Source organism: Fukomys damarensis, unplaced genomic scaffold, assembly GCF_012274545.1.
Source record: "Fukomys damarensis isolate Sample0158 unplaced genomic scaffold, DMR_v1.0_HiC HiC_scaffold_37, whole genome shotgun sequence".
NCBI classification, from domain to species: domain Eukaryota; kingdom Metazoa; phylum Chordata; class Mammalia; order Rodentia; family Bathyergidae; genus Fukomys; species Fukomys damarensis.
Genome location: NW_022900949.1, coordinates 36,838,342 through 36,862,601, shown reverse-complemented (window position 1 = coordinate 36,862,601; position 24,260 = coordinate 36,838,342). Strand labels below are relative to the sequence as shown.

Sequence of the window (24,260 nt, the reverse complement as noted above, 5' to 3'; positions counted from 1 at the left end):
TATATATATACTCAGACTCGAGTTTCAGTATTGCCTTTACCACATGAGCACAATTATTTTACCTTCTTGAACTCCATTTGCACACCTACAAGAGAGAGGATGTCATGAAGATCAAACAAGACACTATATCAAATCAGCTTCAGAAAAACAGGTGATGGAGATGTTGAGAGAAAAATACAGTGCTGTTAGAGTTTCACAAAGTCCAGATAACAGCAGGATGCAGTACTCTTTATTTTCCTGTGTATGTGTGCGTGCGTGTGTGTGATACCTTACTTTTCTGCTCGTGGGTCTCCTCCTTTCCCCTGTGCATCCTGCCTTCCATTTCCTGCTGAGGATTACTTCCCACAAATAAACTTGGTCCAGTCGCTTTCATTTCCAAGAGCAAAGAATGAAAGCCAATGTTATCATTTCATTTCTGATATTAGCACGGGAGTGCCTTCCACTTTATATCCAAATCCTGGTCCGATCAGGATTATGTCATTCCCAAGCCCCCATCCTGCTTTCTCTTACATTTCCAGTGGCCTTCCAGGTGCCAAATGCAAAGGAAATCGGCGTCTCATGCCTCTGCGCACGCGCACAGGCCGATGCTCTCTCTGTCCTGCGCCTCTTCCCTTTGGCTCCCGTGAGACCTGCGCTCCTGTTCTCCTTCAGCCTCCACTCCCAGGGCTCATTTGTTTTCTCTTCCCTTACAGTTGAGGCAGCCAGGGGCTCTTTCATTTCTGCCTTAATTATCTTTTGTCCCCGGGAATCACATTTCACCCCACAGCCTTAATTTAAGTACCACGAATCAAATGTATACGTTGTCCCTGAATGCTAGATCTATAAGTCTACCAACCACTGAACTTTAAGTGGACATCTCGGAATGAGCACCCAGAATCCTGAACTGAGTATCTCTCCTGGCCCTGGGGAATCTTCTCTTCCTGCTCAAACCTGTGGCACTTCTCCCCTGAGAGGATGGAGTCAGATCCTGGGGCGGGGGGCAGGCAGTGCCGGCAACGCGTCCACCCCCTCCCCTCAACAAGAAGTCTCAAAGCAAACAGTCCTCAGTCGTATTCATGTCATCAGCTGTCCCTGTGTCCTCCCCTGACCATAGCTCTGACCATAGCCTTCTGTAGGCCGGGAGTGCTTGTTAGGGCACTGATTGCACGCTGCGTTTCTGTTCTCTCCTGTTCTCCTCAGCATGCCCCTCAGGGTGCTTCTGCAAATGGTCACTTGCACATGAACCGTATTCTTAGGCTTCCTCTGGAAATTCAGTGTAAGACAATTTAGAAAGGAGAATTCATCGGGTTGCTTAACAGAGACAGCAGATTTTATTAGTTTCCCCACTCGCCGGGTGCATACTTTCAATTCATCTGACTTAAAAATTTATTAACAAATAAATATTGTATATGTTGCTGTGAAATATGCACACACGGTGGGATGGCTCGGTAGAGCTAATTCACATTTGCGTTACCTCATGTTATCGCTTTTCCTGTGTGATAAAAACAATTGAATTGCATTCTTGTAGCCATTTCCAGGAATACATTATTAACTCTTGTCACCATGTTGTGCAATAGCTCTTGAATATATTCCTTCTGGCTAATTGAAATTCTTTGGCCAGTATAGACATTCCTCACGTAATGGCTTACAGTGGTCCTTTGAGTGGGTTATTGAATAAATTCATCGTTAAATGAGGAACTGTATATAGCATGCACATTGCAATATTCAGAATGAAGAAATGGCTGAAGGAAACTCCAACTTGATGGCTTTGCTTTTATTTGCGTAACTCTTACATGCAGTACTATAATGTATAATAGGACATAAAACTATAGTACTGTACTATACAGTACAATCAGCAAGAATTGCAGTACTGTGTAAGCAAGGTATACTGTTCAAAATGGATACTGAGGCTGTATAAACAGAAGGTACAGAACTGTACAAAAAACATGGCTCCTGAGTCTGAACGGTGTGTCTTGGTTGTAAGTCCAAAGAGTCATTCAATCAGGTACGTTGTTAAATGAGGAATATCGGAATCTCCTTCAGTCTCACTATCTAGCCCTTCACAACCAGTACTGAACTTTCTATTAGAATGAGCTGAACATGTTTTGCACTGCACTTGTGAGATTGTGCTCTGTTTGTTTTTCTGTGCCTCATTTATTTCTCTTAGAGCAGATCAGTATCATGGAACTTTCCCCCATGTTTTCTTTCAGTGGTTTTAAGCTTCAGGTCATACACTTAAGTTTTACATGTGTTTTAAGTAGATTTTTGTATAGGATGTGAGATAAAAATCTAATTCCATTCTTCTGCATGTTGATACCATGTGGATACCTAGTTGAAGAGACTTTTCTTGCCCCATTGGGTGTTGTTGGCATCTTTGTCAAAAACATTTGACCATAAACGTGCAATTTCTGGGCTTTTTATGCTGTCCCATTGGCCAGTGTCTCTATTTTATAAAGCCAGTGCCCTGACATTTTGGTTACTATTGGTTTATCATACATTTTGAAGTCAGGTAGTGTGAGTCCTTTCAGATTTTTTCTTTTTGCTCAAGATTGTTTTAGCCATATGGGGTCTTTTTTTTTGTACCAGAAACTGAACTCGGGTCCTTGTGCTTGCAAGGCAGACCACCAAACCACTGAGCTAAATCCCCGGCAGGCATTTGGGGTCTTTTGTGGCTCCATTTGAATTTTAATCTTTCTTTTTCTATTTATGTGAAAAATGACTGGATTTTGATAGGGATTGCATTGAATATATAGATTGCCATGGGTAAGATGGAAGTTTCGATATTAATTCTTCTTGTCAGTGAACATGGGATATCTTTCCACTTACAGTCATGTATTAATGACAAAGATGTGTTCTGAGAAATGGGTTGTTAGGCACTTTTATCATCGTGTGAAGAGCATAGAGTAGATTTATACAAATCTAGGTGGTGTAAGTCAATCATTTAACACGGTCTTTGGATGCAATTAAAAAGTGGAGTAGACGTGAGTTGTATAAAGCTGGTGCTGGCATAATATAGCGAGTGGTTTTACAGTAAAAACATTATACATAGGAATACATTTTAAAATAAGGACAAAAGGGGCCATAGATTTAGCCTCATAAAATAAGGACAAAGTATAGAATATCATAGTGAATACATGCACTGGTAACTTATTTGTTATCTTTATGAATATTGTGTAGTATACATAACTGGCAGTGTAGTGGGTTTTATCTATAAACATCTAAGTAATACCTCATATGACATTATAAAGGGTATGATATCAGTGGGTGATATGATTTTTTCATAACTTTATATTTTTATGGAACTATTGTTGTATTCACCAACTGTAGGATAGAGCACAGTACCTTGCACAGTGCATGGCTGTATTTGTGGTTTCTTCAGTTACTTCCATCAGTGATTTATGGTTTTCAGTTGTACAAGTCTTTCATATCCTGAGTTAAACTTATCATAAAGGAGGATTTTTGTAGCTATTGTCAATGGGATAGTTTTCCTGATCTATTTTTGAGTAGATCATAGAAATACTACAAAGGTTTGTGTGTTGATTTTGTGTCCTGCCACTTAATTCATCAGTTCCAATACGTGTGAGTGTGTGTGTGTGTGTGTGTGTGTGTGTGTGTGTGTTTGATGGAGTACTTAAGGTCTTCTATATGTTAGATTAAACAGGGACAATTCAACTTCTCCTTTTCAACCTGGATACTTTTTATTTCTTTACCTTTCCTAAGTGCTGTAGCTAGGATGCTGAATAGAAGAGATAGTAGTAGTCATCCTTGTCTTGTTCTTAATCTTAGAGGAAAAACTTTTAAATTTTCACCATTGACAATGATGTTAGCTAGGCACTTATCGTATGTGACCCTTATTATTTTGAGGTATATTCTTTTTGTATCCAATTTGTTAAAATTTTTGTCATGAAAAGATTTAAATTTTTCAAAATACTTTCTCTACCTCTATTTAGATGTTAATGTACTTTTGCTTTTCATTTGGTTAATATGATGTATTACTTTTATAGACATGCATATGTAGAACTATCCTTACATCTCTTTGATTAAAGACTTAATTTGGTGAATGTGTAGCTGAATTTGGTTTGCTGGCATTTTGTTGAGGATTTGCATCTATGTAAATCAGGGCTATTGGCCTGAATTTTTCTTTTCTTGTAGTGTCCTTGTCTGGCTTTGGAATTAGAGTAGTGTTATATTCATGAAGTGGTTTGGAAATGTTCTCTCTTTAATTGTTTTGGAAGCACTTGAGAAAAATTGATACTTATATTTTTTTAGAGATTTAAAAAATTTATATTTTAAAATATTTCCCATGCTTTTGTCTTTCTCTTTTTGGGTTATGCCTCCCAAAATTTGCTTTTTTTGAGTCTGTCTCATAAAATTCATAAACTTTCATGAAACTTTTTTCTCCTTTAACTACATATTTACAAATATCTTTGAGTTAATAAGTTCTTTATTCAGCTTGATTAGTTCTACCACTGGTGCTCTTTATCCCCCCCCCTTTATTCATTGTATTTTTCAGCTTTAGGATTTCTGCTTGATTTTTTAAATAAATGGTTTCAATCGCTGTTACAGTTCATTTTGATTATTGCTTCCCTGACCTCATTCATTTGTTTCTTTGTTGGCATAGTGGGGAAAGGGATGGTCCTGGGCAGTACATTTTTTGGGGCGGAATTATTGCTCCCCAAAATTACATTGTAATAATTTATGCCATTTTGATAAGGCAAAGATTCCAGTTCTGTTCACCAAAATGCCAATGTTTTTCTCTCCACACCATTTTAGTTTTCTATTTAAATAGGTCATCTCATTCAGATATGTCGGAGGGCAGCAAATTGTAGGACTACTAAGAAAAGCAAACTCCATGCCATTGTGTTTCCTTGTGTTTTCTTTAGATGTGCTGAGCTAATATCTTACGGAATCCAAAGATACAGCTGCAATTAAACCCTCAGGTAGAAAAACACTGAAGCTCAAGTTTTCTCTCTGTTCTCAAATCACTGTAGGTCTTTACTTAGCTCTTTGCCATTGCATGTAGCAATGCTGTCTTGCCGGATGCCCACTTTTTATCCTCCAACTCACATTTCTTAAGGGAGGAAAGGGTGTAATGATTGCTATAACTAAAAAAAAAAAATAGGAGAACATTAAATGGAATCCTTTGGAACAAAGTAGGAAATATGGTCATCTTATTGGCTGTGTTCCTATTTATTATTTTACAAAAATGTTCACCTTAGATATTGTTTTATTAGTCTTTATCTCAGCATAAACTCTGTCACCACTTACTCCAAATTGCTCTTTGAATTGAGTTTTAATAAAATATTTTCCTATTAACTTTCCAAATGACTTGAAAATAATACATCTTTAAGAATTTCTTTGAATTGCAGTCAGCTCACTCTGAGGACTACTAAAATTTGTGCATGAAGCCTAGAACGTAGAAGCTTCTCCTAAGTAGATAGTCAACAGAGATCTTCACTTAGCCTCTCAACAACAGTTGGGACAGCAGACCCGAAACTATTATATTTTTTTCTGGTGTCATCTGTTCTGTAGTTCCTTCTCCTAGTCATATACAATATCCGTATTGGCATTGACAAGATTCTTTCATATTTTCTCAGTACTTTAGGTGTTGTCTCGTGTTAATGTCCCTACCAAGGATCTCCCTATGAATTTCTGGATGTGACAGCCATGTGAAAAAGTAGAAAACTCTCCAAGAGCTGCAAGGCTCTCTGCCTCATGATGCCATGGAAGCTAAAGTCTTCAGTAGTTTCACTTCCAAAAAAACTGTTCAGTGATTCTTGTTTTTATACTTCCTGTCGCTTGACTACTAGATGACTGCACCATTCTCATTTTACATGTATTTCTCTAATTTGGAGGGTGGAACTGCCTTCCTTAGACTATCTTTCAACTTTGGTATTTAACAGGGTCCCCTTTGGCCCTTTTACCCTTCCTACCCCGTGCCTTCCCTCTTGACCTGCTCCACTGTTATGGTTTAACAAATTCTTGCTGTTATTTTCACATCTGCAAGTCTCTAGCCGACATCACTCATCTGAATTCAGATCATAGATTTAATTTTCAAATAAACATCTCTGCTCAAAAGCCCTACATAGTTTTCTCTCTCTACCAACTTCACTTCACTCTCTATTCTGTTTCTTTAGAGAAGTCCACCAACGCCATCATCTGCCCCGCTACTCAGTTTAGAAAGCAGGGAGTCATTTTTCTCTCTCATTGCATATAATTCATTTAAAATCTAATTTATGTGTTATTATTAAAACTCATTACTTATTTTGGAATACTGTACATCTTCAATCCTTTCTTACCTTCCATTCCCCAGTGAGATTTTAAAATACCTTTTGTAGGTCAGACAATAGCTCCCCACGTCTTCTCTCTACTTTTTCTTGTAATTCTTCAATCCAAGTATAGGTCTGGAACATACTAGATGCCTAAGACCTTTATCGAATGACTAAATTTAATAAATTAAGAAATTAAATTTAATATTTTCTAACTCACAGTGATCATACGTTTGTTTATGTGTTTATCTCAAATAATTCAGTTTGAATATGTATGCACAATGTCATCCACACAAAGTACATACAATTCAGTTTGTTATTATTTATATTATCCATATATGAGTCCATAGTTCAATTTCTGCAAGACTTCCAACTTAGTAAAAATCGAATCTTTAAAAATAATACAAAAATATGTTGAGTCGTGGAAGAACGAATGCAAATCACAAAGTCTGACAGTTCTCTACACACGACCCATTTTTCTTTATCCCTCATCTTCATTTCTTTTATATTCACTTTGTTATCTAGCAAAATAGACTTTTTCCCTATTTAATAGGGTGAAAAAATAGAAAAGCTGAGCAAACACCAACTCTTCTCAACAGGTGGAGGCAAAGAGTGTTAGAGATCATCGCACATTCATGATTTTTATCCAAACCCGCGTGTGTGCGTGTGTGCGTGTGTGCGTGTGTGCGTGTGTGTGTGTGTGTGTGTGTGGACACTGCTTCTTTGGACTGGGTCAGTCACTCTTCCATACTGGCAGGTAGAAGACATCTTTACGTGAAGGTACCCTTCTCCGATAGGTGACACTTGCCTCCATTCTTCCTTAATCAAACAAAACCAAACCAAACACCCACACCTCAACATAGAGCTCCTCTGCAGATGTCCTTGAATAGTAACTATAAAAATGTGTCTGGCTTCACTGAAGGGAAGAATCCTGGGCTCAGCACTTTGGTTTCTCTCTGTGCAGTTTGTGGTCTCTGTGCTTCAGGCTTCACACATGAGCAAGAGCTGTGTGCTGAAGTGCCAAGAAAAATCACCTCAAAGTGTCTTTATTGCAAGCAAAAAATGGCATTTTGACCTTCGTCAGGGACTGCACTCTTCAACTGTGTTTAATTTTGAAACTTGAATGGAAAAATCCAGTGCATGGGAAGGCCAGTCCTGTGGGACGCTGAATTGGTTCTACTGTCAGAAGGAAAAGGTGGCCACAGAGCACAGAGCTCTGGGGTCCCCACAAGCTGTGCATGCTGTTCGGCAGGGATCCAGCATGTAGACACTTGGATGGCACCTAACCAGTGTTATACATCCTCAGGAAGAGGCACAGCAGGAAACTGCCACTTGGCAGAACATTGTGGGCAAACCAGACTTTGGCTTTGCAACAGCTGATTTAGATTATGGCTTCACAAATTTTCAAGAATAACCTCCTTTTACTTGTTCACTCATGAAATCATAATATTCATATAATTTGGGGACCCTTTACATTTTGGGGTATAATATCCTACCTGAGTGAAGTGGGCAGTGAGGACTCGCCCTCGTCCTCCGCTTGATCTGCTCGGGAATGTGTTCTCACAGTGTCGCGGGGTTGGACGAACGGCTCCTTTGCTTAGCTGTCAGCTGACTGCTGCTGGGTAGCTAGTGCTGTTCAGTGAGCCACATCTGAGTAACAGCGATGTTTAAAGCTCTCTGCCCCAGTAGCAATCACGGGCACTAGAGAATATCTGTCCAGCAGTAGTTATTTCTCAACACCTCAGCTAGCTAGCTTGGCTCCTCCCAGCCGAATAGTCTTCTGTTTTCATACCCAGGCGCGACTGCAGGATGTGAGCTGCCCTACATGCCAGGGTTAGGATGACGTTCACATCTCTCACTGTTCAGGCTACCAGAGGTTGTGAATGTGTCAAAGAAAAGCCCTGTGCAATCAGAGGTTGTTCCTGAACTGTGTCCCCAAAGCCTTCCTTATGATAGCACTCTCTGGGGTATCCACATCTCAGCAGGCCTGAGTCAATCATACTGAGTAAATCTTTTAGTTTCTCATGAAGCATTTGGCATGTTGGATAACAGTGAGTTCCAGACTTCTGTCTCAGACAACCAGATAAGATAGTTTTCTCTCCTCTGCGCTCGGTCTAGTGTATGCTGTGTAACTGTCCTTTCCCACCATTTTCTCTCCCACCTCATTGTGATATTATTTTCAGAGCTTTTTTTTTCCTTTCAGTGTCAACTGACTTAAATTGGACCTACTTCCCTCACTGTGGTAGATCTCTCTGTGTCAAAATATTAAGAAAACAAGACTGGGGAGTTTATTTGAGCTTATTTTTATTGGAAGACATACAAGTGTGTGGAAATTTTTCTCTCCATATCCACCCTCGTGTAGTAAGAGGAATATTGAATACAGCAGACCAAAGGCTCCATTCCATCATTTGTCTAACCTAGAGGCCTCTGAGGGGCTCAAGGTGACCTGCTTCTATAACGAGCTGGTGGAGGGGATATATATTGAAACCATCTAAATATAAGCCCCTCAACTGTATTTAAAGGTATTTTATGATGTCTCAAGAAAAATAAAAGGTTAATAATCTAGGTGTTTCTTTATAATAAGGAATGATACTTTGATCTATTGAGAAGCATCATAGAGTCCTCTTCAGAGAAGGTGTAAAAACGGAACAGATATAATCAGTCTGTGAGAGTTTTAGTAGGATCTGTTATCGGGCACAGGGAGCAAAGGATAGAGCGGCTTCTGTGACTTTGCAGTCAGGTGTTGGGTTTGAGTTTCCAAGTTCACCCATTAGCTGCTGAGCTCTGGATTCCAAGCCAGGAGGTGTGGGATTATAAGGTCTCAGGAAGGGGATCCGAGGCCATCTTTATTCAGCAGCAATATTGTGATACAAGTCAATCTCCCATCAGTGTGAGGAGAAACTTTAACTTCTGAACTACTATCACTACATATTTATATAAGGTTGTGATCACCACCAAAATCAGAGATAGCAAGGTATTCTCATGTATTGTTAAGAGTTTAATGATGTGTGTAGATGACTTACAGAATTTATTATTTGTTTTTATTCTGCAGCCCCCACCTCAGATTTATGACAAACAGCTGGATGAAAGAGAACACACCATTGAAGAGTGGAAAGGTGACTCTACTACTCATAAGTATATATATTTTTACTTTATTGAGACTCGGGACACAGAAAGTATCCAACACTTCTATATCCCATGCTTCTGATACAGAAAGTGCCCCGAGACCTTCTCTTATAAAATAATTTACTAAAAGATGACTCTATTGGGGTTTTTTTTGAAAGATGATTTTTAAATTATCCTCTTAGACCATTTGCAAAGTTTCTGAAACTTCATCTCTTTTCTCAAACTGATAGAAAGTTTGTGTTTCTCATACCGACAGAAAGTTTGTGAGCGAAAGGAATTAATTACTGACACCTTTGCAAGGGGATCGATTGACCTGTTTGTTGTGGAGGCCAAGCTTCAACTCAGAGTTTCACAATTAAACTTTCCTGCTTATGTGCAAAACTTTTACATGAGACATAAAATTCAAATTAAGGCAGAAGGCTTCTTAAAATTTAGGAAGAGGAAGATAGTCATTACATGAATTCATTCACTGAACGTATAAGAGAGTTAAAATAGAAAAGAAGTGCACCTCAGTGGCTCGTTTCTCCTGAAATTAATAAAAGGGATGCACAAGTAGCTTGATCCTTTTTATTCAAAAACACTTCTCCAAACCCATTACATCTTCAATATTTTACCTAGTTTTAAACAAAGCAGAAAGTTAACTCAAACTTGAAAATCATCCTTAAATAATGTAAATAACTGCGGAGTAGAATAGCATGAGAAACCCGAAGGTGAAGATATCAAATGATCAGATCAAAATAGGAAGAAACATAAGTGGACAATTTTAAGGGAAGGAAGTTTAGCTACCTTGAAGGAATTAAATAAATGTAAATTGGGAAAAGAAAAACAGTAAAATATCAAATAGGGGCTATAAGAGGAAAACAAGTGACAGAAATAAGCAAAGCTTACAAGGAGAGCAAAAAGATTTTCCTGGGCAAGGGATCATGCTGGTGCAGATGGAAAACTGAACAAATGCAAAAAGTGAATCAATTAAAAGGCATCCAGAAGGAAAAGGCTCGCTTTGATCTAGCCGAGTTTCCAAGGTTCACAAATAGGTGAGAGAGAGATGCAGCCATCAGGTGAAGAAGATGTAGATGAAATTGGAGAAGGAAGTGTGCGTAAGAGATGATGAGATACATGAGCCTTAAGCTACCACAAGAAGAAGGAGGGCTGAATATTTTTTAACTAAAGGGAGAAAAATTAAAAGAACCTAAGATCCTTTTTTTTTTTTTTTTAACTTTAACTGAGAAAGACAGGAACGGATGCCATTTTGGGAATTAATAAGATGAAGTTTTAGGATGTTGTATTTTAGGCCTGTTTAGATTTACAAATCTAAGGTAGGACTCGGAAAGAAAAATGATGCCAGAGATAGAAGGGGTACAGTCTGGTAATAATTTAACATTGTGAGAAATCGTGCTTCTCTTTGGGCGTGCGTATTTAAAAACGGGTGCTCAAAAGCAGTCGTCAAAATCCTTGATAAATATGTGAGAATATATCAAAAGTGCCCACTCACGGAGATTTCAGAAAATAGTAAAATATATATCGTTCATACATTCAGTTATTAACTGCTTTATTGAGGAGCTATTTTTGCCTACCTCCATCCTAACTGCAAGGAAAAGTAGAACTAGGGGCGTAAGGGATTTCAGTGGATTTTCTAATCGACTCAGCCCCATCAAAGCATTGTTATGTGTTATGAATTAATTTCTCTGTGGATTAAGAAACATTTGCTGTATATAGTAACACAGATAACTGTTTCTTACAGAACTTATTTACAAGGAAGTAATGAATTCAGAAGAAAAGACTAAAAACGGTGTAGTAAAAGGACAGCCTTCCCCTTCAGGTACTCACTCTCAGCGAATAACCAATGAACCAGTACTTGGGTCTATCCTTGACTTCCTGGGAGGGCTTGCAACCAGTAACATCACTTCCTGAATATTTGAGCAAGTATCGCGGGACTGTTTTCCTGTGGTTTTAATTTTGTTTATTCTGATATTTACTGTGACATTCACTCCCAGTATTCTGATTGTAATTGCTCGGCACAGAAGTTCTCTTAGAGCTGGTTTTGAGAGAGTAACAAATGCTGAAGAAACAATGTGGGTTGCTTCAAGCATAAATGGTATTCATAAAACACAGAGACCCAAGGCCCTGTTGGCTACTGATCAAGGTAGAGGCCAGGAATTCCTTGAAATAATTTGCTTGCACTTACTAATGGTAATACAGTTTTTCCTAAGATGCATGTTCTGAATATAAAGAGTTTTAGAAAAGTGGTTTATTTTCACCTTTAAATCACACTCAGCTCAGGCTGGCAAGAATGTCAACTGCAATGACTAGTTTAGAAGGAAACCATTTTGTGTGTCCTACCATTAGTAAAAAGTTTTCCTTCCATTGTGGATTGTTTTAGGAAAAGGGATATAGGATGATCAGCTTCTCATGCTGGTAGTACTCTGTGAACCACTGGCTTGGATCCACAGGCAACCTGATACACAGACAGGTGTAGTCACTACATATCTTTCAAGCAAACTTGAGGCAGTGTTTAGTTCTACCCTGAGTTTTCCTTAGAGAGGGCAAAGAGTGTCACTAGCTTCTGCCTGGCCCACCCTAGTTACCCTTTGTACCATCTGGATTGAGTCTGCAGAAGTTGTTTCTAAATTCTCTATATGTTCCTTCTGCTGCTGATTAAAGAACTCCAAGACAGGCTTCAACATCCATCCAGAAAGATGCCTCGTGATAAGAATTCCTATAAAAATGACGACAGATTTTCTTATAACTAAGGAGCTGAAATACCAGGATCGAGCAAAAGAAGACATTTCGTATGGGTTGGAACACATATTAGTATAAACTATTCTATTGATCGTGACTTCAAATAATCATTACGTCATTTCCTTTCCATACCACCTTATTCCAAAAGACTTTTCATGTTGTCCCAAAGAATAGGATCCTTTTATATTTTCTATTAGTCCCTGTGTTTACAATATTGGACCTCTCATCTTATTATCCCTTGCTGATTATAAGTTCACTAAGAAGATTACACACACATATATATATATATATATGTATATATATGTCTTTGCACACTGCTACATGCTGTGCCTTGCAACAATAATAGCTCAATAAATATTTATTAATTTGAAAATTGCTACTCTTGGCATGTTGCTTGGTGCTATTCCAAAAACAGAATTCAAGACAGGACAATAGCTTTAATTGAGTACACAGTTCTTGCATGGTTATTACAATTATTTAGTCACCCTGATGTTTACCTGTTAGACAGTGACCTAGCTGAATGTACAGTTACCAACTACTTGTCATGAGTGTAAGTTGGCCAAGTGCCAAGTCTAGGAATTGTAACCTTTGACATTTATTCATGCCTCACACACCGGTTTGCTCCTTCACATGTTTTTTTGATTCATTCAATTTGGAAATGTGTATTGTGAATATTTTGCAGGACTGCTTTCTTCAGTGTTAATAATTATTTCTAAAATGCACCAGTTAATGTTTACCTAAGGGAGAAGTGTAAAGCCCTTTTATAACCATGCTAACTACTTGTAACAGCAGGAGGTTATCTGCCTCCTACACCTGCCCTCCACTACATAGTTGTCTGACTTAATCAACTTATATTTCAAGTGATTGCGGATTCAATCTTTCACTACATGATTTTAAAGGAAAATGATTCATAACTAAATGTTGGTAAATTATGTGTTGTATATCCAACATTACATATTTATGCATGATATAGCTGCATGTATTTACATCAAATAGAGGCTGTAGAGCAACTGAGTGTTAGAGCCACTTCTCGTCAGCTCAAGAACCAATTGTGTACATCTCTTCTCAAAGTGACTTTATTGACCTCACTTTGAGAGCTTCAACCAGCTAGGGAAATTTACAACATGGAACTTGGCAGACTACAAATCAGGACATGTTTTCCCCCAGAGAGCTGCTTGTTAAATTTTTATTGATGCATCACTCTGTGTGTGTGTGTGTGTGTGTGTGTGTGTGTGTGTGTGTGTGTATGCAGGAAACTATGCGATAAAGAAAGAGCAATTACTAAAACATCTCTGAAAGGTTGCTTTTTAGATTTTTCATTTTAGCCACCTTTTCCCATTAATGTCTACATACCATATTTTATTGTTTAAAAAGCCAGGAAAAGTAATCTTACAATATAGATTCCCTTACTATTCAGTGGTAATCCCATAGCATGAAAATCAGTTAATGCAGTTCCTCAGGGATGAAATGGTCTTAATACCCAAGCTTGTTGTAGGGATGCTTTAAAAGTGTAAATAGGATGTTAAATGCACATTTGGAGAGTAATTTATGGATTTGAAATTCATTGATGGAATTGTCATATATCAATAAAGAACACATCTAAACTTCAGATACATTCCCCAAAAAACCAATTTTACTTCCTTCTGCCATCTGATTTCACTTGCAGAGTGATTTATTTTCAAGAGTGGTATAGCTGTTTGCTTCCTGAATTGACTTGTAAAGACTGCTGAAGGAATAGTAGCCCATGAGCAGAAATTAATTTTCCTCTTAAAGCGGTTGTTACAGAAGTTAAAGCTGGAACAAAAATAGGAGGTCATCTAATCCAGCAATTCTCTGTTTGTCCCCACCTCTATTTCACGTAGAAGTAAAGTTCTCTCAGGGAACAATGACTCACTGAGACAAAGATGCTTAGCCCTAGGCAGGGCAGAGATTTTTTTCACAATCTTTCAATGACAGATAAATCCACCATGTTTTTAGTACCCATTCCCTCCTTTCCAGTGTGGTCAATGTTCCCCACCATGAGAGTGGCTCTTTCCCAGCTACTGTCACTCATGTAGTCCAATAAGTCATTTTTATTTATTGCTAAAAAACTTCAAGCCCAGATATACTGGGAGGCTCATGATTGTGCAGAGAGAAAAGAATATCAGTTTTTTTTTTTTTGTTGTTGTTGTTTTTAGTTTTTCTTCTCATTCTTTGTATATATCTTTTTATTGGTGGTGGCAGTTGGGGAGGGGGTTGTCAGTAAAATAATTTCCTCTTAAAGAACAGAGCAATGTTTCTCCCAATAACTGACTACTATTTGGTTAGATAACTTCTGGCTTGGAAATTTTTCTTAGAGCAAGTTATTTAGTTTTGTGGATTGTAATGTTTTAAAGTGTTATGGCTCATGCCTAGATGTCTCCCCAAAGCCTCATGCAGTTGTAGGTGGGGCTTTTTCTGAGGTGGCTGGATCTAGAGTGTGGGATTGATTCATGGTGCAGTGCTAGGCTCAAAGGCACTAGGATTAAGGCTGTGAGTGCTACCTGCCCTACGTAGTCTGCATAAGATTTAAGGGGTAGAAAGAGTTGTGGTCATCCCTTGTTGCTTTTTCTGTCTTCTACCACCATGAACTGTGGCTCCTCCGCCATGTACCACCCTGTGTTGGAGCCAGCTGATTATAGAATGAAACCTCTACTGTGAGCTACATAAACCGTTTTCCCCTTTAGCTTTGGAAATCAGGTATTTTGTCTCAGTAATGAGAGAAAAGTAACTAAGACATGAAATAAAGTTGAAAGTAGCTGATATTCCTCATTTGCAACTTTATTAGTATTTTTAGTTACTTCAAATATCATTTTATTGAAAATATGTATTGCTTCATTGATGGGAGAGTATATTATAAAATGCATCTCTCCACTGGTATCTTCTGTGCAATAGAGAAGGTAGGGATAGTTATCACCGTGCTGGGATGTGCTGGGCAAGTGGACGTAACAATCAGATTTGGTCTGACTCAGTTCTGTTTAAGAGATTTTCAGAAACTTCTTGACAGTAAACTAATGTGAAACTAAAGCTCTTGTTCTGCCCATTTTATTTGTGCTTGTTTTTATGGTTGGCAAGGCTTGTTTGTTACCTATATAAAAATAGACTTGAATGGTCTGTGTGAAAGCCAGATGGGACTGCAGTCACTCACTGTACTGCAGTAAGGAAGGGCACACACATCAAATATTACTCATTGAACAGTGGTATTTATTTAACAATCATCTGTAAGAGACAACTGGTCAGTAACACTTTCTGATTTCTGTGGTGTAAGTGTTCTCACTACGACCAATGGCAAGCTCCCAGTGAATGCAGAGTGAGAAAGAGATGCTAAAAATTAGCTCTAAGACTCCATTGGGCACTGCCGTCAACACACCAAGCGGCAGTGGTCTTCATTATCCCTCCACAGCACTACGGAGAGGCCACTCCCATAAGGCAAGCACACGGCACAGTAATTTTTTAGAGAGGAGGCACTGGAAGAAAAGACCTCTCTTGGGTCGGGGATTTAGCTCAGCGGTTTGGTGGCCCACCTTGCAAGCGTAAGGACCCGAGTTCAATCCCCGGTACCAAAACAAACAAACAAACAAAAGAAAAGACCTCTCTTAATTTGTGGTGTAAAAAAATCAGGTACAGTAGTCTGTGGAACCCCAGAAAGGCAGGTTTTGTATAAAGATTTGGCAGATTCTGAAGTTTGAGTAAGTGAAGACTAATTATAAATTTACATTCAATATTGATAAAGTAGAGGCAGGACCCTTCTGACAGCATAAGGATCACAGGGAACCAGATGATGAAGACAAGAAAAAAGGTGATTTTCCTTGGCCAAAACAGTATAGTATCATTGGATCTGTTTTATTCCCAATCCACTGTCAATGAGACTATTTATCCAAATAAACCAGTTGTAGTTGTTTACTAGCAATGAACAAAAGTAATTCCATTTTCCATTATGACAGAAACAACAACAACAACAACAAACCTTAGTAATGAGTTTAATAAAAAAGTGCAAAGTTTGTACTCTGGAAATTACAAAATCACTGTTGAATTAATTAAGTTAAAGAAGTCCTAAGTAAATGGATAGATGGTCCATTATTTGTGGATTGAAATACTCAATATGATAAAGGTGAAAATACTCCCCCAAATTGTCTTTAAAGTCAAATACTATACAAAAATGATGATTGTCTTCTCTGAAGAAATCTAGTCTGAAAATTCAGGTGGAAATACAAGGCACCCGGAGTAGCCAAAACCATCCTGAAGGAGATAAAGGATTCATATTGCCTGATTTCCAAAGTTAAAGACACATAGTCAAGATAGCTTTCTACTTATGTGATGATGTATATCAATAGAATGGAATTGAGAGTCTAAGAATAAATCCTTACATCTGTTATCACTTCATTTTTGACAACTGTGTCAAGATAATTTTACAAGGGAGAAAATAGTCTTTTCAATAAATGGTGTTTGTGACTGAATATTCACCTGAAAAATAATAAAAGTGGACCTCGTCCTATGCAGGAATGGACTCAAAAGGGGTGATAAACTGTAGTGTAAGAACTAAAATTCAAAAATTCTCAGATGAAAACATGGGATTAAACTGTCATGATCTTGGGTTAGGAGATGATTTCTTAGAGGAGACACAAGACAACAACTGGATAAATCTGACTTCATCTAAAACAAAACAGTTGTGCTTCACCATTGAAAACTTTTATTCTATACAATTATTAATATGTGCTAATAATTATAACTAAATATTTAGGCTTGAAAGAAACCTTCAAGAAGCAAAAGGATTATTCATGGGGGCAAAACACTGGCCAGCCACGTGCCTTAGAAGTGCTGCATCTCTATGAAATGCTTCATAATGTTATAAAATGCTTCTACAATTCAGTTATAAAAGAAACCTAATTAAAAATGGCTGAAGGTTCTGAATAGACTTTCTCTAAAGAAGATACACCAATCAATAAACACATTAAAAGATACCGAACATCATTAGCTATTGGCAAACAAAAATCAAATCACAGAGAGACACCATTTCACACACACTTACAATGGCTATAATCATTAAAAAATTACAGTAAGAAGCATTAATGAGGTGAAATTGCAACCCTAAACCTCCTGGTAGGAATGTGAACTTGTGCACCCAAAAATAGTTTCAAAAATAGTTTGGCAGCTCCTCAAAATGAACTCAAAGAGAATTAAACATAGAATTATTCTGTGATGCAACAATTCCATTCCTTGATGCCCAAGAGAAATGAAAATATATTCATACAAACCTTTTACATAAACATTCATAAAAACGTTGGGTATAATAGTCAAAAAAGTTTAGACAACCCAAGTGTTCATGAAATTCCCACTAACTAATACACAGGAAAACCAAAGTTAATGCATCCTTATGATGGTGATGGACCATTCTTTCTCTTTATAAAGGGACGAAATACCTGCCACAACATGCATGAACCATGAGAACATGTTGCTTTCTGAGAGAAATCAGTCACAACTGATCTCATACTGTGCACTTCCACTTACATGAAATGTTCTGATTAGGCAGTTTATAGACAGACGTTGACGAGGCCTAGTCTGGGGCTGAAGGGTGGGCAAGAAAAGTGTTCCTTTTTGGAGTGATGAGAGTGCTACAAAGTTGATTGTGGTTATGGCTGTGCAGCTCTGAATATACTAAAAATCTCAAGTTACAAATTAAATTTATAAAGTATATAGTATGTCACACACCTTAATAAAATGCTTACAAAAAGATATATGGGCAGGATTTCACATCTCAAGGCAAAACTAAATCTAGACTATAGCACCTCAATTTGAAAGCCATTTGTAAGAAAGGAATATATTATCCAGAGAGAAATGCCCAGTAAGACAAATGCAATCTCCCTGTTGGACCTGTGATTCATCAGGCATTTATTAGTCTTGTGTTTGATCTTAATCTCTACCCTTTAATAAAGATGTGGAAAAATTGAAGAGGATTCCAAGAAGTCCATTTTAGTAACACTAAATGCTTAGATCCTAGAGCTTATGAAAGAACCTGAAAGGTGTGGGTGTAATTTAGTCCATAACTGGGGAAATACAGAGCTGGGAACTCACAGTGTATATGGGGATCAAAGGTTGTCTGTATCATGAGAGGCATTGTACTGTACTAGCTCTGCACTATTTCTCTAAGGAGCATAATTGTGTAAAGTTGAAATAGAGTGAAGCCAGATAAGTTAGCATTACATATTGTTTTGATAGTAAGAATTATTATTTATACAATATAATAAAACATTAAAAATCTCTTCTGAAGATGAAGGTGGTGGTACATGCCTGTAATCTCAGTACTCTGAGACACTGGGGAAGCAGAGCCCTGCTTCAGCCATTAAGCAACTTAGATCTCAAAATAAGAAAGAAAGTCAGAGGTCATCCCATGTGAGAACCCTAAATATAATTCTCAGTACAAAACAAAAACAAAAACCCCCCAAAACCTCTTCTGGAGATATTTACCTTTAAATATCTTTATTAAATATATTGAGAATTTTAGAAGTTTAAAGAACATGAACAATGTTAAGTTTAAGCTTTTCTGTATATGAAAACGTCAGCGTACAAAGAACTACATAGAAAATGATCAAAACTAGGGAAACTTCCTAGCAAAAAGACTAGAAAGAAATAGACCTGAAGTTTAATGGCTTGTAGCTTTAGTTGGAGGATCAGTATGTATTCTTTTATTACTTTTACACACTTCCCATTGCTAAATAAATATATTTACAATCAACAAGTAAAACCTTAAAACACATGTAGGATCAACACGAAGTGTCTTCATTTAGGCTTCCAGTCCTCCCTGGCTCCTGTCACATTTGCATCACGTTTTTCCCATGGGCAAGAAATGTCGACTCCAGGCACGAGGAATGTATGGATTGCTGCTTCTTTGTTTCATTTTGTTTACTAGTTTTTAGGTCTAGGTAATAACACTATTGTTATTTTGAACTTATTATTTTTACCAAATCCATCTTGCGTACTTTTTTTTAAAAATGAAGTAATTTAAGTGAGGATTCCCAACCTTTTAGTAGGTGATTATATGGTAGACGTTGTTATTAGAAAGCTGTTTAACAGTGCACGTGTTTTGTTACTGATATCGCCGAGTTATAAAGAACATAGAGAAAGGAAATTGCCCATTTCAAGGAGCTAGGGTTTAATTATATTTTACAGTGCCTTTGGTTCATCTTTTCTTTTTCAGAGATATTGTAACTCAGCAAGTTTTTAACTGAACTTCTTCTCAGAGTTTCAACATTGTTATGTTCCCACGGAGCAAATAAATAAAATCATTTTCTGAATCTAAGTTGATAATTCAGAGTCATTTGCAGAGTCCAGTAATCAAACCAGCTGGAACATAAATACATAATAAAAAATTATGCTCTGACTTCTGTTTGTTGTAGTTTTAGTCAGAAGTCCTACTTTGCTTTTCAATGTGGATTTTAAATTTGATATCATCAATGACATGTAATAATGTTTACATTATTACCTTCCTTTTTCTCAACCTGTAGTCTCCATGTAATTCAGATTTTTGCTTGTATGTCTGGGATCATTCCCTTGTGTGGCTTCATCTCAAAAACATAGAGAATTGAAAGCATACAGGGTCAGATTATTACATTAAGGGATTTTTATCTATCTGTCTTCTCATAAAGCAGCGTTTTTTCAATTCCCCATTATCTATACAGTTTCTGGGCGGCTATTTCAAAATGCACAAACCTCGGGCTATCACACAAGACTAATTATATTATAATAATGGAGGACCTAGGGTTGTAGGGGTTGAAGGTGCTATGAGTGTGAGTGTGAGTGTGTGTGTGTGTGTGTGTGTGTGTGCGTTTAAAGTGCATTGCAGATGACTGCTAACACAGACTGAGACTTGGTAACTCTGCACCTGCCTTGAATAACCTGTAACCAGGGGCTCTGCACTGTTTCATCTTGATTTTCCCTATCTGACAAAGTTCCCACATACATGATTCTGTGAATGTTTGTGGAATGAATTCCCTCTTATGTGTGTCCATCCAGACCTCTTGAGTGGCATTCAGCTGGGTCTGGTTCCAGATTTAGTCATGTTGATCTTCATTTTCTTAGCACAGGTGCAGCAGTGAACAGCAGTGAGAGTCTCCCTCCATCTTCGTCTGTCAACGACATCTCCTCCATGTCCACCGACCAGACCCTGGCGTCCGACACTGACAGCAGCTTGGAAGCTTCAGCAGGACCCCTGGGTTGTTGCAGGTGACTAGCCGCCTGCTTGCGAAACCCAGCGTTCTTCAGGAGATGAGGGGATGGAACACACACACACACACACACACACATGTAGACACACATGCTGAGAAATCAGCAAAGGAGAGAACCCAAGCCTACAATGGAAACCAATCTTTTAGCCTGCTTCTTCTCCAAAGTTCTGTATTGTACCTAAGCTCAAATGTATATTTAACTTCTAGTTGCTCTTGCTTTGGTCTCCTTCCAACGATGCTTACTACAGAGAGCAAATCAAACCCAAATTAGAGAAGCCTTTTCCATAAAGTGTCATTTAAATGGCTGCAAAACCAGCAACCTGTACCTGCCCTTTGGAATGGCCTGTCGAGGTGTGCAGTGGCCCTATCAAGCATGTGTGTGTCTCTATCTTGCATCTACCTGCTCCTTTGGCCTAGTCAGATGGATGTAGATACAGATCCGCATGTGTCTGTATTCAGACAGCTCTACTTAGAGATGCTGCTGTCAGTGTCCTCAGGGCTCTACCGAGACATCGTGCACTGGGGCACCACATGGTCCATTTCACGTGATCTATTACCCTGACATAAATCCATCTGTAATATATTGCCAGTATATAAGCTGTTTAGTTTGTTAATTGATTAAGCTGTACGTCTTATAAGAATACATGTTAAAGGGAGAAACCTGGGGGGCGTGAGCTCTCAGACCTTGAAGATGTAGCTTCCAAATTTGAACTGATTAAATCGCACCTGTATACCAATTTTAGAAAGAACATATGTGATACTTATGTACAGTGTGTGTGGGGTGGGGGGAGCTCTCAGGCGCTAACTGGGTCGGCCTTGGGCATGAAGGTGTGAACAGTGGCGGACTAGAGAGTGGTGCTGCAGTGTGGACTAAACAGAGAGGAGACAATTGCACAGAGGCCAGGAGACACTGACACCTGTATTTTAAAGAGCAGAGTCCATTTGTCATTTCTAAATTCCATGTCACAGCAGGAGGCTACTGGAGAGAGGGTGCAGGGGAGGAGGGTTGCTGTGTCAACATTTGACAGTGAGAATCCTTAACATGCCAGTTCCTTACCTACCTGAGTGGCTCAGACAGTGGGTTGCTTTTTCCAGTGTGGGGTGCTTCTCAGGTTCATGGCCTGCCGTGGTTCTATTCTGAGAAGAAACATTGCTTCCCTCTTCTAGAACAAAGCCAAATTAATGAATTTAAAGGAAGCCCCCAAAGCACATCTCCAAAGACAGCCTTGTTCCTCGGGAGTTGCCCTGACTCTTTCAGATGACTGCCGTTTCCTGTTTGTTTATTTATTTCATAAATTTTAACAATCTAAGAAGGGCTGAAAGTCTGAATTTTGTGCTACAGTGGATGTGAGAGCAATAACTGTGCCCCTAAGTTACTGTTGCGAAACCAATCGCGTTAGCAATATGAATTTGTCTTAAAGCCATGAAGCGTTAATGTCAAGGTTTAGTGAAATCACCTGAATTTAACTTATATCAAATGAAAATGCTTTCTTGGGCACTTCAGAAGGGATTGTGGAGCATGGAGGTTTTCAGATAGGGCCATCCAAGCAGGACTTCTCAGCAATAACTGCCTCCGGCTAGGCTTCCCTTCTTACTCACTTTGGTGAAGTATCTATCACCGATATTTGCACTCCAGCCCCCTTGGTGCTCGCCAGTGTGGTGGTACTCACCCGGGGAAGAAGTAAAACACACAGAAGGGACTGTTGGTGAGTGTGGTGTGATCAGGACGTGGGAACGCTTCTGAAATAAAGCAAACAAGAATGCCAGTGCTCCGAAAACTGCCTTAAATCCAACAGCAGGGATGCTCCATCTGTTTCGAAGCAATAGAGTCCGCAGGGAACTGCACCCACTCCCACCTCAGCTTGAGCAGCCACTGTTTGGGGATCGCTTCACACAGTAGGGTTCATTGCAAGAGGTGGCTTGTTTAGAATGCAGAGAACACATTGTTCAGCTTGTCCCCTGGAATAAAAATACCCCACTCTCTCTCTTGCTGCCATTCTTTTCGGTGAATATTTCAGACTTTAAAAGCTGCCTCCTCCTTCACATGTCTCTTCTCCCTTTTCCTTGTGTCATAGTTCAGGTTTTTGAACTTCCCTTCTCTGTACCACTATTCTCTCTTTTCTCTGTACACTGCTCTTGACATATCTGTGGCCTCTCCACTCCTCTCCCCTGCACTGCTTTGTACCATACAGGGCTAAGTGCAGCAGTCAGGCAGCAGCTTGAAAGGCATCTAAGGGGAATTTCGTGAGCTGCGTGAGGACAAGAGGCAGAAGGAATCTCCAAAGCATCTTGGAAACGTTTGACAGTCAGGATGTCTCTCATGTCTGCTAACCTGGTCGTTACTTTTCTGAGTAGACCGGTCAAGAACTACACAATTCCAGGTCCTAGCTGTTGGCACCTTCCCTGGGCCCTGGTCCTCATCTATTTCCTTCTGTATTGCTCTTGTTGGCTGGTTGCCTTTAGTCAGAGGTCCCCTATGGACAGGAAAAAAAAAAAAAAAAAAAAAAAAAGAAAAGAAAAGAAAAGAAAAAAAGAAACAAATCTCTTGGAGTTACATAGCATTTACAAAAAGAGGTAAGAATTTGAACTGCACTGGGAGATGGGATGACCAAGAGAATTACTACTTAAAAATCCCATTGTTCTTCACGCCCTTAGGTGCCCTTTGTTATAATAACTTTGAAAAATGGTTATGATAAAATTCAGAATGAATTATGTCCAGCATTGAATCTTCTTAAGAAGCAAAACCACCAAAATATTTCCTATATAGTTACTTGTTATTTCCAAAGGATGTTCTTTCACTTTGGGCAGAAATGGTAAGTCACCCAGACCACATTTCTGAGAAAGGGGAAGGCTCTGCTTCTGGTGGGGCTCACTTTGTACTATGAGTTAGCACTCCAAGGAGTTTAACCTTCTGTCCTCTCCACAGGCCGTTGGCTTCATGGTGACCCTTGACAAAATGTTCTGTAGTTTTCCCCAGAAGGGATGGGTGTGTATTCATGCATGTGCAGGAACAAGTAAATTATGAGAACTTAGCAAAACCAACACCAGTGTAGATATGTCATTGCTATTTTTATATGTGTTGTGTGGACCAGTATGGTCATTTTTACAGAGGGATGCATTGGCCTTCCAACAAAATTTCTTCTTGTGGAATAAAAACTGAAAATATGTCATCTTTAAGAATCAAATGTTTGGGCTTTCTAGAAGGTAGGTAGCTCCCAGTTGGTCCGGGGCCAGGCCAATTCCCACCCATTGGAGGAAGATATTTAATGCATGGCAGAGAAGTAGGATAGTTTCCCTCAAACTTTTATCATTATCAGAAAAATATTATCTAAAGATAATGATCACTATGGAGTGGCAGATTAGAAAATTGGTCTTGGCAAATGGGACAAATGGAATAGATAAGAATGCATAAGTCTTTTTGTGATCCATCTGGAAAAGTACAATAAAGCTGATTTGTAACATTTTAAATATTCATTGTAGAACTTAAATTACGCGAACTACACTTCTATTTAATTCTCTTAACATGTGACAGTCTGCATCTTAAAAGCACTATCCGCTGTATACTCTGTAAAGAATATTACCATCTAGTTTTGCTGGAAAAAAATATCTTCTACAACTCAGTCAGAGGATTAAAATTGCTGTAGGAATTCTGGATACCAGCCTGTGGGTCTGAAGAGGAAGCAGCTCCCTGCTCAGTCCTTCACACACATTTTAATTATAAAAGCCCAACAGTTTTCACAGACATCATCACTAAACTAAGGGAAGTCAGTTGTATAAAAACAAAATAGTCACAATGTAAATAGTTAAATCAGTTATTTTCCTTGTGATAAAATATAAAATTTCCTTATTTCTTTTGATACTTAGTTCTCTGATGAAACTGAGGTGGAAGGCACCTGTTTATATATGG

General features: G+C 38.6%; 1 protein-coding gene across 5 annotated transcripts in view; it reads left to right on the top strand.

Annotated features, from left to right (window-relative positions):
- Mapk10 (mitogen-activated protein kinase 10) overlaps positions 1-23,734 on the top strand; it is a 308,006-nt gene extending 284,272 nt beyond the window's left edge. For 4 of the 5 annotated variants that reach the window (XM_033759309.1, XM_010621655.2, XM_010621664.1 and 1 more), the window contains 3 exons: positions 9,301-9,364; positions 11,116-11,193; positions 20,213-23,734. In XM_033759309.1, coding sequence (XP_033615200.1) covers positions 9,301-9,364; positions 11,116-11,193; positions 20,213-20,355 — 285 coding nt within the window. In that variant the 3' untranslated portion in view covers positions 20,356-23,734. Of the gene's footprint in view, positions 1-9,300; positions 9,365-11,115; positions 11,194-20,207 lie in introns of all 5 variants that reach the window. The other variant, XM_010621670.3, reaches the window with a different exon arrangement.
- Positions 23,735-24,260: the final 526 nt, after the last annotated feature.